The sequence below is a fragment of the Typopeltis vanoorti genome, chromosome 13, assembly GCF_054136105.1.
Source record: "Typopeltis vanoorti isolate ZY-2024b chromosome 13, IOZ_Tvanoo_1.0, whole genome shotgun sequence".
In the NCBI taxonomy this organism is placed as follows: domain Eukaryota; kingdom Metazoa; phylum Arthropoda; class Arachnida; order Uropygi; family Thelyphonidae; genus Typopeltis; species Typopeltis vanoorti.
This window is the reverse complement of record NC_143561.1, coordinates 88,182,826-88,198,516: the sequence shown is the minus strand read 5'-3', so window position 1 is coordinate 88,198,516 and position 15,691 is coordinate 88,182,826. Positions and strand designations below refer to the sequence as shown.

Sequence of the window (15,691 nt, the reverse complement as noted above, 5' to 3'; positions counted from 1 at the left end):
ACAAATCTAACTACTGCTCTATCTTACTCACCTGAGTCCTATCTAAATTGATGGAGAAAGTCATCAGTTCTCAACTCCTACATTACCTTGAAGGCATCCAGCTATTCAGCGACCACCAGTACGGATTCCATTGCTGCCGATCAACAGGAGATCTACTTTCATATACAAGTGTACCTTAATGGAGAAAGAATTGAGGAAGTCAGCAAGTTCGAGTATCTAGGAGTCATTATTAATGTGAAGAATTGCTTTTCAGAAAACTGGACAAATGCCATGGAGAAATTTGGCAAATCTCAAGTATTTGCACTCGATATCTGTAATGTTTTTGACTGAGTCTGGCACAAAGGCTTACTAAGCAAACTTCTCTCATTTGGACTGTCTCAGGACTTCTGCAGCTGGATTGCAGCTTTCTGTCTGCATGCACACTATGTGTGATAGTAGACGGTTCCTTATCTTCTCACCATTCAACAAATGCCAGGGTTCCACAAGGTTCTGTTCTCTCACTAACCGTCTTCCTTCTATATATCAATGACCTACTTCAGTTGACCTCCAGCCCAATATACAGTTTAGCAGATGACAGCACATTGCACTCCTCCCTTTCGTATGATAAACTCTCTACACAACTCTCTTCAACCTACAGAACATCAACCACCACTGCTCTCAATTCTGATCTCCAAACCATCCTCCAATGAGGCTCAGATAACCTCGTCAATTTCAGTGCTAATAAACCCAGTTCTGTCTTATTTCTCACAAAAAAGAACCATTTTCTCCCAGTATTATTTTTGACAACACCCAAATTTCTAAACAAGATGAGATTTCTCTTCTCGGCATTACCCTGACATCAGGCCTCTCCTGGCATAAACACATTACAACCATTGCATCCTGAGCTTCCAAAAAACTAGGATTTCTCTTTTGCTCAAGATGTTACTTCACCTATAAACAGCTGTTAACCCTATACAAATTGCAAATCTGCCCAGCTATCGAATACTGCTCTCACATTTGGAGTGGGGGGGGGGGCTCCTAAAAGTGCCCTCAAAATGCTTGACTCAATACAGTGGAGAGCAATTAGATTAATGAATGACCCATCTCTTACCAGATCACTCTTTCCACTTTCACACAAACGTTTTCTCTCTGCAATTTATGTATTCTAAAATATTTCTGCAGCAAATGTTCATCTGAAATAACATCAATAATTCCTCCACTTAGTACTGAGCCCTTTGGAACATGTACAACTGCTGCCCAAAATCTTTTCACAGTACATCTTGAAACCCTCAGAACAAGTTTCTTTTCCTCCACCTTCATCACCAATACTGCTGTTGTACTGTGGAACAGTCTACTCCCCCCCCCCCCCCCCCCCCCCCCGATGTATTTCCCAAGGAATACAGTATATAGGCTTTTTAATTAAATGTAAACAAGTTTCTCTTTTCCAAACCCACCACCCATATATATATATATACGGTACTAATGTACTATAGGTTGATCAACCAAACTCTCGTGTATGGGCTCAACATTATAAAATATATATATATATATATATATATACAGGGTGTTCGGGATAAATTTGACAGTTTCGTAAGGAAAAAGAAAATCTTCTTTGTATCTATTAAATTTAATGAATTGACAAAAAAACATTACAGGCAGAGTTAATTACAATACTATCAACAAGATTTACTCAAAATAACCACCATTAGCATCGATCACAGCTTCAATTCTGCTTCGGAACCTCGAACAAGCTGATGCTACAGTCTCCCTGGGAAGGGCCGCAAAAACTGTTTTAATTTTATCCATTAACTGGGCTTTTGTATTACTGGAAGTGCAATTGGTGTCTTTTTCAACTGCGCCCCATACAAAATAATCCATGGGGTTAAGGTCTGGGGAGTTTGGAGGCCAAACATTTGGACTGGTGAAGTCGTAGAAATTTTCAGACAACCATTTTTGACTTTTCCCAGAGGTGTGGCAAGGGGCCGAATCCTGCTGCCATACATACGGCCTACCATTGGCTACCCTTGTTATCCAGGGCTTGACTACAGTTAGCAACTCCACGAACAAAGCCCGAATTCCAATGCCAGGGTTCTTCAACACCTGTTCCTGCAGATTTGCGAGGAATTCTGCTGTACGAACGCAATCAGATCGTCTGCTAGGGATCTTTCTTCTTGCTACATCCTCGTAGTCACCATTGCAAGTCTCTAGTTCATGCCTGATTGTTTTTACTGTATTCAGGGAGCATTGGGCAGCAGTCGTAATATCCTTATTTTGATGGCGGGCACGAATCATCATGATACAAGTTATTCTCTTCCATGATTCAGGTGGGTTCCAGCTATCCATCCTTTCTGACATCTTGTATATGAATGAAGAAGGGTCCAAACTTTTAAATGAAGAGAAGTGTGTGTTAATACATGTAACTTACGGAAAAATATAATTAATTATAAATATGTCAAATTTATTTCGAACACCCTGTATATACACACACTGCGCAAAACAATTAGAGGATATTTTTGTTTCTGTCAGATTATTATAAATACCTGCAAATATTTATAACTATTAGGTACATTATACATGAATGAATATTTCTTACAGATAGGGTGTAATTGATGAGATATTTTTTAAATAATCGATATTTATTACAAATTTAACAAATTATACATTTTAGCGTGAAATAATTTTAACAAGAATATCCTGTAATTGTTTTGAGCAATGTATATATATATATATATATATATATATAATATATATATACATTGCTGAATATATATATATATATATATATATATATATATATACATTGCTGAATATATATATATATATATATATATTATATATATATATATATATATATATATTAGGATAACCAAGCAATTTTATATGCTTGGTTATTTTAGCTCCTAATCCCAAGTATGCAAACAATTCAGTTTGCGCCTGAAACAAAGTTCAAGTCTAAAGATGGTACAACACCAGGGCAACTCATTGTAAAGGTGGTTAAAGCTTTGATCACTATTCTTAGTATTTTCCCATAATGTAAAGCACATCTCACTAGAAGATGTATACTGCAATGCATTATGGGTGGGGTCACTACCCAGACCGGTTTCGACCTTTTTTGAGGTCTCCTCAGTGAGTAGCTAGACCCTAAATAGTGACCCCACCCATAATGCATTGCAGTATACATCTTCTAGTGAGATGTGCTTTACATTATGGGAAAATACTAAGAATAGTGATCAAAGCTTTAACCACCTTTACAATGAGTTGCCCTGGTGTTGTACCATCTTTAGACTTGAACTTTGTTTCAGGCGCAAACTGAATTGTTTGCATACTTGGGATTAGGAGCTAAAATAACCAAGCATATAAAATTGCTTGGTTATCCTAATATACAATATACCCAAGTTAAAAATTTATTCCCATATATATATATAATATATATATACATTGCTGAATATATATATATATATATATATATATTCAAATGAATTTGAAATGATGGTACAACATGACCGAATTTCATGCCGGCTGGGGCATCGCCCGGTTAAACAAGCCCCCTCCCCCCGTTGTTTTCATCAGGGAACCAGGGCAAATAGTGAAAAGTCAGCTACTAGAATAAATCCTAAAACCCACACCAACTCAACATGACCAGACTTCAAGATTGGTACTATCAACATAAGAAGCCTGAATGGCAAAGAAATGGAGCTAGCTGAGGAATTGGAGAAGTACCAGATCGACATAATAGGGGTGACTGAAAAAAAAAAAAAAGGCAAAAACTGGTGAGATCTTTCTAAGCAATAAATATAAAATGTTATATTCAACACTAAATATGAGGCTAATCTTCTTGAACGGTAAGAAGTCTCAAGTAGAGTGATGTGGGCAAATATAAGAATGGGGAACTGGACAATGAGACTTATTTGTGCCTATGGTCCCACAGAAGGTTCTACTAGGTAGAAGTGGAGGAATTTTTTGAGGCTTTAGAGAAAGCGACTGATACAATGAAAAAGGAAAAGTTGGTCCTTGTTGGGGATCTAAATAGCAGAGTAGGAAATGATTGTCAGACTTACAAAATATTTTGGGAAAATTTGGAGAAAAGAGAAAAGCTAATAATAATGGCAAATACCTGTTGGATTTCTGCTCAGGACATGTACTGGTTATTACTAACACCATGTTCCAACATAAAAATGTGTACAAATTCACATGGCGAGAAGAGATAAGGAATAAAAAAGTCTCATTGACTATGTTATTGTTTACAGTGATGTTTTTCCCACTGGTGCATGACACCAGAGTGTGCAGAGGATTTGAAATTGGAAGTGATCACCATTTAGTCTTGAGCAGGATAAAATTGAATTTCATATTAAAAAGAAGAACATGTAAGAAAGTTTTAAAGTGAATAAAAGTTGAGCAGCACTCAGATGTGAACTGTGGACTAAAATACACAAATATTATTCAAGAAAAAATGAAAGAGTTTGAGAACAGGAACCAAACCTTGGAGATTCAGTGGCATGCCCTGAAGAAAACACTGACTGATTCAGCCACAGAGAGATGTGAAGAGGTTGTCTGCAAGGATAGAAAAATCAGAACTCCATGGTGAACACAGGAAGTTAAAGAGCCAGTGAAGGAAAAGAAGAAAGCATATCAAAAGCTCCTGGCAAATAAGTCAGCTTGCTCTTAGAGAATACAGAGACAAATGTAAGAAAGCTAAACACAGTGTAAAACTAGCTAAACAAAAGTCATTGGAGGACTTTGACAAGAACATTGAAAATAAATATCAGGAAGGTGGGAAGATATTCTGGAGATTGTTGAAGAAGCTCAGAAATGGAGAAAAGAGTGCTGTAAATGGAATTAGAGATGATAAAGGTGACATGAAAACAGGAGAAAAAGATATCCTTGAAGTATGGAGTAATTACTTCGAAAAATTGCTAAATGAAACAAACAGTGATGGCAGCACAGTGGTAAAAAACACTCAACAGGCATGCAGTCAGGAATACATGTCCATTACTTGAAGTAGAAAAAGCCATCAAAAGCCTGAAATGTGGAAAGGCAGCAGGAGTAGATGATATTCGACCAGAAATGCTCAAGTATGGAGGTAGTATAAAAGTCTTACGATGGCTGCACTGCATAGTTCAGAAGGCTTGGACACAAAGGGACGAATTCCAGATGATTAGAGTAGAGCTCTCATAGTACCCATATATAAAAAGGGAAATAAAACTGATTGTGAGAATTACACAGGTATTTCATTACTGTTCCTGGTAAGATATATGCAAGTATACATGAGAAACGGTTGAGAAGGATTGTGGAATAGAAGCTTGGTGACGAACAAGTTGGATACAGGCCAAATAGAGGCTGTCAGTATCAGATTTTCACTTTATGACAAATAGTTGAGAAATCATGGAATATAACAAAGATCTGTATTTAAGTTTTATAGACTTGGAAATAGCATATGACAAGGTGCCAAGAGAGAAGCTCTTCAAAATGCTACAGTTGTATGATGTCAATGAGGCATTGTATAAAGTAATACTTAGCCTGTATTTGAGTTGTAAGTCGGCAGTTAGAATTGAAGGATGTACAGGAAGATGGTTTAATGTTAAATCTGGTGTGAGATAAGGATGTACATTATCCCCTCTGTTATTCATTATCTATATGGATCACATTATGAAGGAAAGTGGTATTAAACATGATATCAGAATTGGAGATGTTAATGTCAGCTCTTTGCTTTATGCGGACGATGTTATACTTCTAAATAAATCCGCTACAAGTTTGCAAGATTCCCTGACTAAATTGAATAACTGTTGTAATAGATATGGTATGAAGGTCAGCATTAAAAAGACAAAGACAATGAAAGTAGGTAGAATTGTTGAAAATGTCAACTGTGTTGTGATCGTGTTACCTGTGGAACAAGTAAAACATTTCAACCACTTATGCACGATTTTTATTGAAGATGGTAAATTGAATATAGTAATTGACAACAGAATCAGCAAAGGTGCTATAGTAGGCAGTCAATTGAATAAATTCATATGGAATAAGAGGGAAATTAGTCGGAACACTAAATCAGCTGTATACAAGACAGTGTTCAAACCAGTTTTAACTTATGGATCTGAGAGCTGGGTCAGAAGTAATATACTTGACCAAAGACTCGAGACCACAGATATGAGAGTCCTGAGAAAGATTAAAGGCGTGAACAGATGGTATCAATGGCAATATTGTATTAAAATCGAAGATATTAGGAAAGAACTTGACATTGTCAGCATCCAGGAATGCATTAGCAGAGCTAATCTCAGGTGGTGTGGTCACTTAATCAGAATGGGCGAGGAAAGATTAGCAAAACAAGTGTTCTCTGCCAGGTTGGCAGGAAAACGACGCAGAGGAAGACCAAGATTTAGGTGGTTTGATATGGTACAAAGTGCCTTAGACGATAGAAATATAAGATCTGATAATGTTGTAGTCTTGACAAGTATCAGACTGATTTGGAGGAAAATTGTAGATAGGAAGTTAGTAATGATGTAAATTTTTCATGTAGTACTATCCTATCCTGTACACCCCTTGCGGGTACATGTCAGGAATTTGATGATGATGGAATAAGAGAGAAATTAGTCAAAACACTAAATTAGACAATTTGGTGTTTTGTACTATACAAGTAATATACAAGACAGTGTACCAATTTTATATTATGGATTTGAAAGCTGGGTTAGAAGTAAAATACTTGACCAAAGACTAAAGACCGCAGATATGAGAGTCTTGAGAAAGATTAGGGGCATCAACAGATGGCATCAATGGCAATATCATGTTAAAAACGAGGATATTATTATTATTAGTAGTATTATTATTATTTCGGGCTACTCCAGGGAGTCCTTACACTCATCGAGGGAGGCTCTAACTGTCATGTCCACACAACTATTCGATATTCTCACAGTATCTATCATACCTTGCCTTGAACTCGCTCACTGTCATAGCACCCACAACAGACTCTGGCAGCTTATTCCACTCATTTACCACTCTAAAAGTAAAGAACCCAGCTCTAACACTCCTACTAACCACACTCTTGCCCAGCTTCCATAGGTGTCCCCTAGTTCTCCCACCACCAGTCCTGATCTCAAAAATATCCTCTGAATTAATCCTATAGAATCCTTTTAGCAATTTGATTGTCTCAATCATATCTCCCCTTTTCTGCCTATCAACTAGTTTCTGCGACCCACAAATTTTCAACCTGTTCTCATATTGTTCATTTCATAGACCTGCTATCATCTTTGTCACTCGCCTCTGGATCCTCTCCACCTCCTCCCCATCAAGAAGGAACCGAGGTGACCAAATCTGGGCACAGTAGTCGAGATGAGGTCTTATCAGGGCTCAGTACAGAGGTACAATAACTTGCTTGTCTCTGCTCGTCAAGGTATTTTTCAACAACCAAGTGAGTTGATGTGATTTAGCTACTTTTGCAATATGCCCCCTAAACTTCATCTCCCTATCCACCAACACTCCCAAGTCCCTGGCCTCATCAGTCTCTTGGAGTACAGTTCCACCAATGTGGTATACTGCTGCCAGTCTTTTCACCCCAAAATGCATAACCTTACATTTTGTCACATTAAATTGACATCCATTCTCCTCAGCCCAGAACTCCACATGGTATGTATGTATGCCTCCAATTGTCTAAAAATGTGGCAGACATGGGACGGGAATATGTATGTATGCATGAAATGTAAGCAGTGCGAGCTGCAGGGAGACAAGTATCTCGATCTCTGGATTTAGCAACAACATAAATAGGGCTGAAATGAGTGAAACTTAGTTTGTGCACACCAGTAGTGTGTTGGAGGATAGAGAGAATATTAAAGACATATGAGTGGATTTAACCTTGGTCATTGTAGCTGACAGAGATGTTTTATCGACGGCCATGATTGTGTGCGAGTGTAATTGGAAATCAAGATGTGTGGAGAGAGAAATGGAACTTCTGAGAATGAAGATTGAAGGAATGAAGATGAAGTTCAAGGAGGATGAATGAAGATATTAGTAGGATGGAGAGGTTGGCTAGTGTGAGAAGAACAAAAGTAGATGTAAGAGAATGGCAGCAGAGAGCAAGTGAGAGAGGATTCAGTACTGTACCATTAATGTTCAATCTTTATGCTAATGATATTGTCACAATACCACAGGGAGATGTTCAGTTGTCTGATGATGTGAAGTTTGAGAGGGTTATTAGTAACAGTGTGATGTTTGACTCTTCGCAATGATTTGAATAGGCTGGAAAGGTGGAAAATCATATGGAGATGTTAGCTTAATGCAACTAAATGTAAGGTTTTAAAATTTGGGATCCACAGATGGGATACTTTATACTCACTTGTTGGGGTTATACTAAATGGAGGAAGCAAGTGATCTTAGAGTGATCGTGGACAGAGATTTGAAGTTCCGAGGACATATTGGAAAGGTTGTGAAAAGACATGTCAGAGAATTGCTCCAGTGTTGAGGAGGACATGACCACAAGAGATAAAAGTGTGGTGGTCCTATGGTATAATGCTTTGATCTGACCACATCTGGTCACTTGTTTTGAAGGGAATGAAGTAACCTTGGAGAGGGTGCAGAGCCAGATAACAAAAGTGATATCAGGACTATACATTGTGAAATGTATGGTCCTGACATCACTGATATAATGATTATGAAAACAGGCCGAGGGCATGCAGGCTGCAGAGTTTGGTGGATAGAAGACAAAGGGGCAATATGATTGAGACATTTAAGCTATTGAAGGGTTATTATCATGTTAACACTAAGGAGTATTTGGTAGAATGAGGGAAAGGAGCAAGTACAAGAGGCTATCCGTGAAAGTTGCAAAAGGTAGTGGTGAGTAAAAGGGTAAGTAAAAGGGTGGGAGCATGGAATGTATTGCTTGAGAGGGTGGTGAACATGTGGACAGTGGATAAGTTCAAGGAGTGATACAAGAGATTTTGTGTTGACCTCCCATGACCTCCATGGAGTCAGAAGACTCCATGGAGGTCAGGATAATAATAATAATAATGTATTGTTTTTTCAAGTCATTTGAGATTGCTAATTTGTAGGTTTGTGTGGCTTGATATCAAGTAATGAGATTCATCTACCACTTATATGACATTTAGCCACATGGCCCAAGGCTCAAACTCATAGACTGCTAGTTTGGAGTGATGTTATCTACTGGACTAACCAGGCTGGCATATGACTACTTTCATGTATAGTTGCTTCTCTGCCTAAATATAGATAATTAAATTATGACTTATAGAATTTAGATTGATAATTGTTGTGTATTTTGAATTGTATTATATTTATGTTGTGTATAGCAATCCCTCGATTAATGTGCCTATTGCATTCTTTCAAACAGGCGCATTAATCGAAAACACACTAATCGAATACAATAACCTATGGGAAAATGTATAATTCGTTCCTCAGATTTCTTTTTTGACCCTTAATTTTTTTTTTAATAAAAGAATTAGGGTATGTCTCAGGGCCTAGCTAAAAGAAAACCATGAAGCTGAAAGACAATAAAACATATTCAGAATATAAATTTATTATTCTGCATCTTAACAAAGAATTGAGCTAACGTAGTTTGGCGGGCATTCTGTTTCTTTTTTTCATACAACTGATGGTATGGCTCTATTGCCTCTTCTGCAAATTTTACTGGTTCTCTTTTCACCAAGGTCAGTCTCTAAGCATTGCTGCTTTAAAACTTCGATTGTACGAAAACTATTTTCAAATTGTTTCTGTGAAACATCTTTGGGCTTGTCAATGATTAAATTTTCTTCATATTCTTCAGGATCTTCCTGCTGTGCATCTAAATTTAGCAGGTCGGAATCACTCACCTTCTCAGAATGAGATTTAATTAACTTAGATTCATTTGAAAAGCCTCTAAAATCATTTGCACAATGTGGAAGAATGCGCTTCCAAATGACTCGCATATTGCTAGCAGTAATTTCATTTGACTTTGCGACTTTATAACCAGGCTGAGATTTCTTTGATTTGGCTAGAAAATTTTTGGAAGGCATTTGCTTCCAAAAAAAAAAGGCCGGTTTCATCGACATTAAATATTGATTGATCACAATAGTCCCCCTCTTACACAGTTTTCTTCAAAATCTCTGGATATCTCCTTATCTGCACTTGCAGCTTTGCCTGTGATTAGAACATTATATAGGCTATTTCTCTTTTTGAAATGCTCAAATCACCCAGCACTAGTATGGAATTCTTTTTCTTTTCCATCATTGATAGCTCTTTCTTTTAAGGTTACAAAGAGGTGTAATGTTTTTGATTTAATAATACCAGTGTTTAGCAGGATCCATTTTTGGTTACAATCTTCGATCCATGTAAAAAGAAGTCTCTGTAATTCAATCATTATAATACTTTGATTTCAAGTGCATGCATGATGAACTTGAAGCAGCCTTACCTTTCTCTTTGTATTCAGCAGTTGATTCACCCATTTTTGTGTTATCATTCCAAGTTTTTCTTCCAATCAAGTTACTTTTCGAATCATTTTCACACTTCTAATTTTTGCTCACTAATTCTTTTACTCATGATTAAAGATTAGGAAAATAATTTAAAATAAAAAAGTAAGGAAAACAATTGCACGAGATATGATCAACAAAATATTATGTAAAGCAGATGACATAAATTTTGGCAGTAAATTTGGAACATAGTGTACATGGAAATAGTATAGTATGCCATTAAAAAATAACTTTGTAAAATGTTTCAAATCAGTAACTAAATTATTTCATCCTAGTGAGTGATTTTTTTTAAATAGTTAGCCATAAAAAATATATCGATCGAAAATTTTTAAAATCTGTAACATATATTTTTAAGATGTATATAGGCGCACTAATCGAATTTTAGAGATTCACTAATCAAATTTGGGTATCGAAAAAAATGACGCACTAATCAGGGATGCATTAATCGAGGGATTGCTGTATTTTAAAATATGTTAAGTTTCTTAGTATAATTTTTTATTACTTCCTATATTAAGAGATGAATGAAACTGCTTCCTTTTTAGGCATCAGCCAATGTTTCTTGCATTTGAGTAAATACTCTTTCAGTAATGACAAAAATAAAATTTTTGTTTTAGTGATTTTTTTTTTCATTTATTTAAATATTTTAGGAACATATGATAGCAAGTGAGGTTGCTATATTGAGGAAGGTCAAGCATTCAAATATTGTTCAGCTGCTTGGAGAATTTGATTATGAAAATGAGCTTTATCTAGTAATGGAACTTGTGAAGGTATGTTTTTTTATTGGATTACAAGCATAGTGCCTATTCAGTAAGTTATTGGTTTGATAAAAAAAAAAAAAAAAAGTTGGCTTTTGTCAGTATTCCAGGAATGAAAAAAAAAGTGCACATTAAAACTGGTTCATTGCAAGGTAATAGAAAAAATTATCTTGTTCAATTTAAGAGTATAGACAGATAGGGGAGGAATTATATATGGGGATATAATTTTTGAGATATGTGCAAGAGTAATCAGCTCGATGTTAATGAAGTCAGTGGGACATATAATTGCTTGTTTTTAGGAAATGTAGAAAGCAGACTATTTCTTTGATTTTCTCATCAATTAAGCACTCATCAACAAAGAAGGTTAAAAATGGAGTTGGAGGAAAATAAAGTAGTATAATAAAAGAGTAGTGCCAAAATAAAAGCTTCAAATTGCAAACTGGTTTAGATTCTGTTATATTTCTTTAAGATGTTAGAGAGCCTGTTAGGACTGGGATACAATATTGGTTTGCTGAATATAGGATGTTTTTTATGGAGATCTGCTTAGGCTTGATTATAAAACATTGTTTTAGCAAGTTTCATTTAATAATTTAATACTTTTATTTAATAATAGTAACAATATGTGCTTGCATACAACGTTTGTACATTTTATTAAGAGATATGTCAGATTGCCACATTGTGAGGAAGTATTATAGTGAAGCAAAATATGGATGGGTAATATGTTTGGGATACTGCTTTGTGAGAAAGCAGTATCCCCAAAAGGAAAAAAAATGTCTTGCTGAAGAGTTCTGCATTTTTGCCATTACATTGTAATCACAGTTAATGATTTGAAGAAGTTATGCAGTTATTTGCAGAAGATGGGAAGTTCTGGAGAGTTATAATTATTCTGATGTTGCATTTTTTAGGAAGATTTGAATGCACTGGAAGTGTGGACAGATAATTGGGGGATTTCAGTTATATAATGTATGTATTGCACTTTGAAATACATGTAACCCTCATATAACGCGGATGTTAGGTTCCATAGAAATGCTGCATTATGTAAATTGCGTTATGCGAAACTCAGATCACATAGAAAAAGTAAGGTTATAAAAAAAATCGTTTTAAAAAAATTGATTACGAAATCGTTTTTTTTAAAAGATTATATATAAAAAATGACATATCCAACAAAAAAATATTTTTATTTAATTCAGGTAATTCATGTAAGTTAAGAAAGCAAACTATGAAACAAATACATAGTATAAAATTATAAATTGTACGTAAACTTCATTGCATATATTGCATAAATGTTTTAGGAAAAATAAAATAGTGTTCAAATTAAGTGGATATTGAATCCAACATTATTTCAGTAAAATAAAGCGTATATTTTAATCGTCATCACTCTCTTCAAAGATGTTCTTTATATTTATCATAAGTGGCCGGATGTTGTCATCACTTGAAAGTTCTTGAACATCATTTGTATAATTCTCATTGCATACTTCAGCTGGTTTAGTTATCAAGAAGTCAGTAATAAGACCTTACTTACCACTATGCTGCAATTTTTTATAAAGTTCATAATACGGAGCTAAACAAATATCCAATTTTCTCGTGAATTTTCCAGAGCGCTCCTTTGAGAGATCATCTATACAATAACTTTCTTGCCAAGTTCAATCCTGCTAATTTCTTTAAACTGAATTGTTTAACGGATTCATCGCAATCAGAATCTTCGGCAGAACTTTCCCTGCCATTTGTTTTGACGTCATCTGTTAATTGTACCAGTTCCTCCTAATTTAAATCTGTTTTTCCATCAATTAATTTACTAATTTCATTTTTAACAATATCGCAAAAGTGCTGTAAGTGGGCATTACTATGAAAATAATTTTTTTACATAAAAAAAAGCATTACATATTGTATGTAACTCACCAGAAAATAAAGTGCTCAGCTTCAGATTAACACACTTATGATTTTAATGCGCTTTCCTGGCTGAAAATGAAGACAATTTTCAACAATAAATACTTTATACGGTAAACAGTTGATGTACATGTGTGCTAAAGGGCATTTCACCTAATATAAATTCGCTACAATAACTACATGTTTGTTTTCCAAATTTTAATCTTTGTTTTCCAAATTTTAAAACCTTACATCTTGCAACATTGAACTCACATCCCCATTTCTGTTCCAATCACTCAATTTATTCAAGTCTTCTTGTAAGGCCAAAACATCTTCTCTACTCTTTATGGTTCGTGCCAACTTCGCATCATATGCAGATAACTGAATATCTCCATCCAAATCTTCACCAATATCATTAACATACAAGTTAAACAATAATGTCTTTAAAACAGACCCCCTGAGGCACTCCACTAGTGACTTTCCTTTTCCTGGATATTGCTCCCCCATACACAACTTGTTGATACCTATCAGATAGCCAGTCTCCAATCCAGTGCACTATAGTCTAATTTCCAACCCCATCTGCTCTCATTTGACTGTCAACTTATCATGAGGTACTCTATCAAAAGCCTTTGTGAAATCCAAGTATATTACTGTGTATCCTTCTCCTCTGTCCAAGAAAGCAGTCACTTTATTTTAATAAGTAAGTAGATTACTAAAACATGACCTCCCTTTAGTAAATCCATGCAGTCTATCAAAGATAATACCATTGTTTTCAACCCAATTCTGGATCCTAGTTCATACAAGCTTCTTCAACAACTTAACCGCAATCCCTGACACACAGATAGGTGTATAGTTTGTGCTTGAGTTCGATCACCTCCCTTATGAAGTGGCACAATCTTGCCCTCCTTCCGCTCCTTAGGAATTTGACTGAGTGCAAGACTCGTATTAAAAAAAGAAGTCAAGGCAAGCATCAATTCCCTGGCACATTCCTTCAGAATATGTGGTGATATATTATCAAGTCCCACAGCCTTATAAACATCTAGTTTGCTCAACTCCCCCATACATCTCTTGCTCACTTACAGTCAGTCTCTCCTCCCCATCATCAACTGCTCTCAATCTCTCCATGAAGTCACATTCACAAGATTGAAAGACCTTTATGAACTGCTCATTAAGTATCTCTACCACACATTCTGCAACAGCTGTCTTTATACCATTTTCTCCAATCAATGTCATCCTTCCATAATCATTCTTTCTTTTGCTGGCTAAATATCAAAAGAACTCCTTAGGATTCTTTTTAGCTTCATTAGCTAACTGCTGTTCATACCTCTCTTTAGCTACCCTCACCAACCAAGTCATCCTCCTTGCCTGGTCTTTGTAGACCTCATGGAATTGGTTATTTCCACTTCTCTTATGGTGCCTCCACAATGCCCTTTTTCTCTTTATTGCATGCTTAATCTCTTTATTCATCCATCTCACACACCTACCTTATTTAACCTTCTCACCCTTGGAATACATTTAGATAGTTTTTGAAAATCCCCCAAGCTGCATTGATCTCTTTTCCAGCTAACTCCTCATTACATGCTACACCTGCAAGCTGGCTCCTGAGCTCTTCATAATCACCTCCCCCCCTCTTGTAGTTCCACATATACCCTTTTCTCACAGAGATCCTCACACTGCTGGCAACTACCCAGGTAATCGTCTCATGGTCACTCTCACCAATTGGTGGATGATTTGACACCTAATTTATAATTACATTCTCTGATGAGATGACCAATCCAAGACCCTCAATCCTCGCGTGTCCTCTGTTATATACTGTCTGAGGTAGTTATCCCTCAAAAACTCAAGGAACTCATTTTCTTTACTTCCAGTTGCTACCTCATCATTCCAGTCTATATTGCCATAATTAAAATCACCCATAATGATCACCTTTTTCTTATTTGCTTAGCTAATTTGATGATACATTTCATTATCACGACCATCCACGTTACGTGGTCTATAACAACCTCCAGCCAAGTATTTGATTCCATTCACCTCTATCTCACACTATACTGCCTCAAAACCACTGGCACTATTTCCCTCTTGCATCTCTACTTTGTATGGACATAACTCTTTCTTTATCATCAATAGCACTCCCCCCTCCCTTTTTACCCCTTCTATCCTCACGAAGCACATCATAGCATCCATCTCTATTCCTGTCAGGATGTCGTCCTCTTTCAACCATGTCTCACTTATTCCGACAATCTTTGGGTGAACAGATGCAATTAGTGCAACCACTTCATCTGCCTTGTTTCTTATAATTCTAGCATTTGTATACAAACACAACAGCTCATTTCTGGATCTACAGTTAGTTCTACCGATACCACTCACTCGATGTGATCTCTCCATGCTCGACTGGGGCCATTTCCCTTTCTGCTTATTCATTTTAGAGCCCACTTCAATTCCAACCATTTCCCTCTGATCCCAGGTCATTCCTTTCCTGTCTACACATTCTCTCACCTCCCCTTGGAGCATCCCCCTTTCTCACGCTGTGTACCCCTGTCCTCCCTGAGCCTCCCCGTTTCCCTGCTCTTCTTGCACACCCATTCTCGCATTTTCTATACTCATACCACTCACTTCTCCATTCATTTCCACTTCTTCAATCTCTCCTGT

The 15,691-nt window shown here is 36.3% G+C and overlaps 1 protein-coding gene across 1 annotated transcript in view; it reads left to right on the top strand.

Moving 5' to 3' along the window:
* Window positions 1-15,691, top strand: part of LOC150100342 (serine/threonine-protein kinase DCLK1-like) — a 427,047-nt gene that overhangs the window by 177,719 nt on the left and 233,637 nt on the right. Inside the window, exon 8 of the mRNA XM_090402717.1 lies at window positions 11,069-11,188. Within this exon, the coding sequence (XP_090258843.1) occupies window positions 11,069-11,188 (120 nt within the window). The remainder of the gene's footprint in view (window positions 1-11,068; window positions 11,189-15,691) is intronic.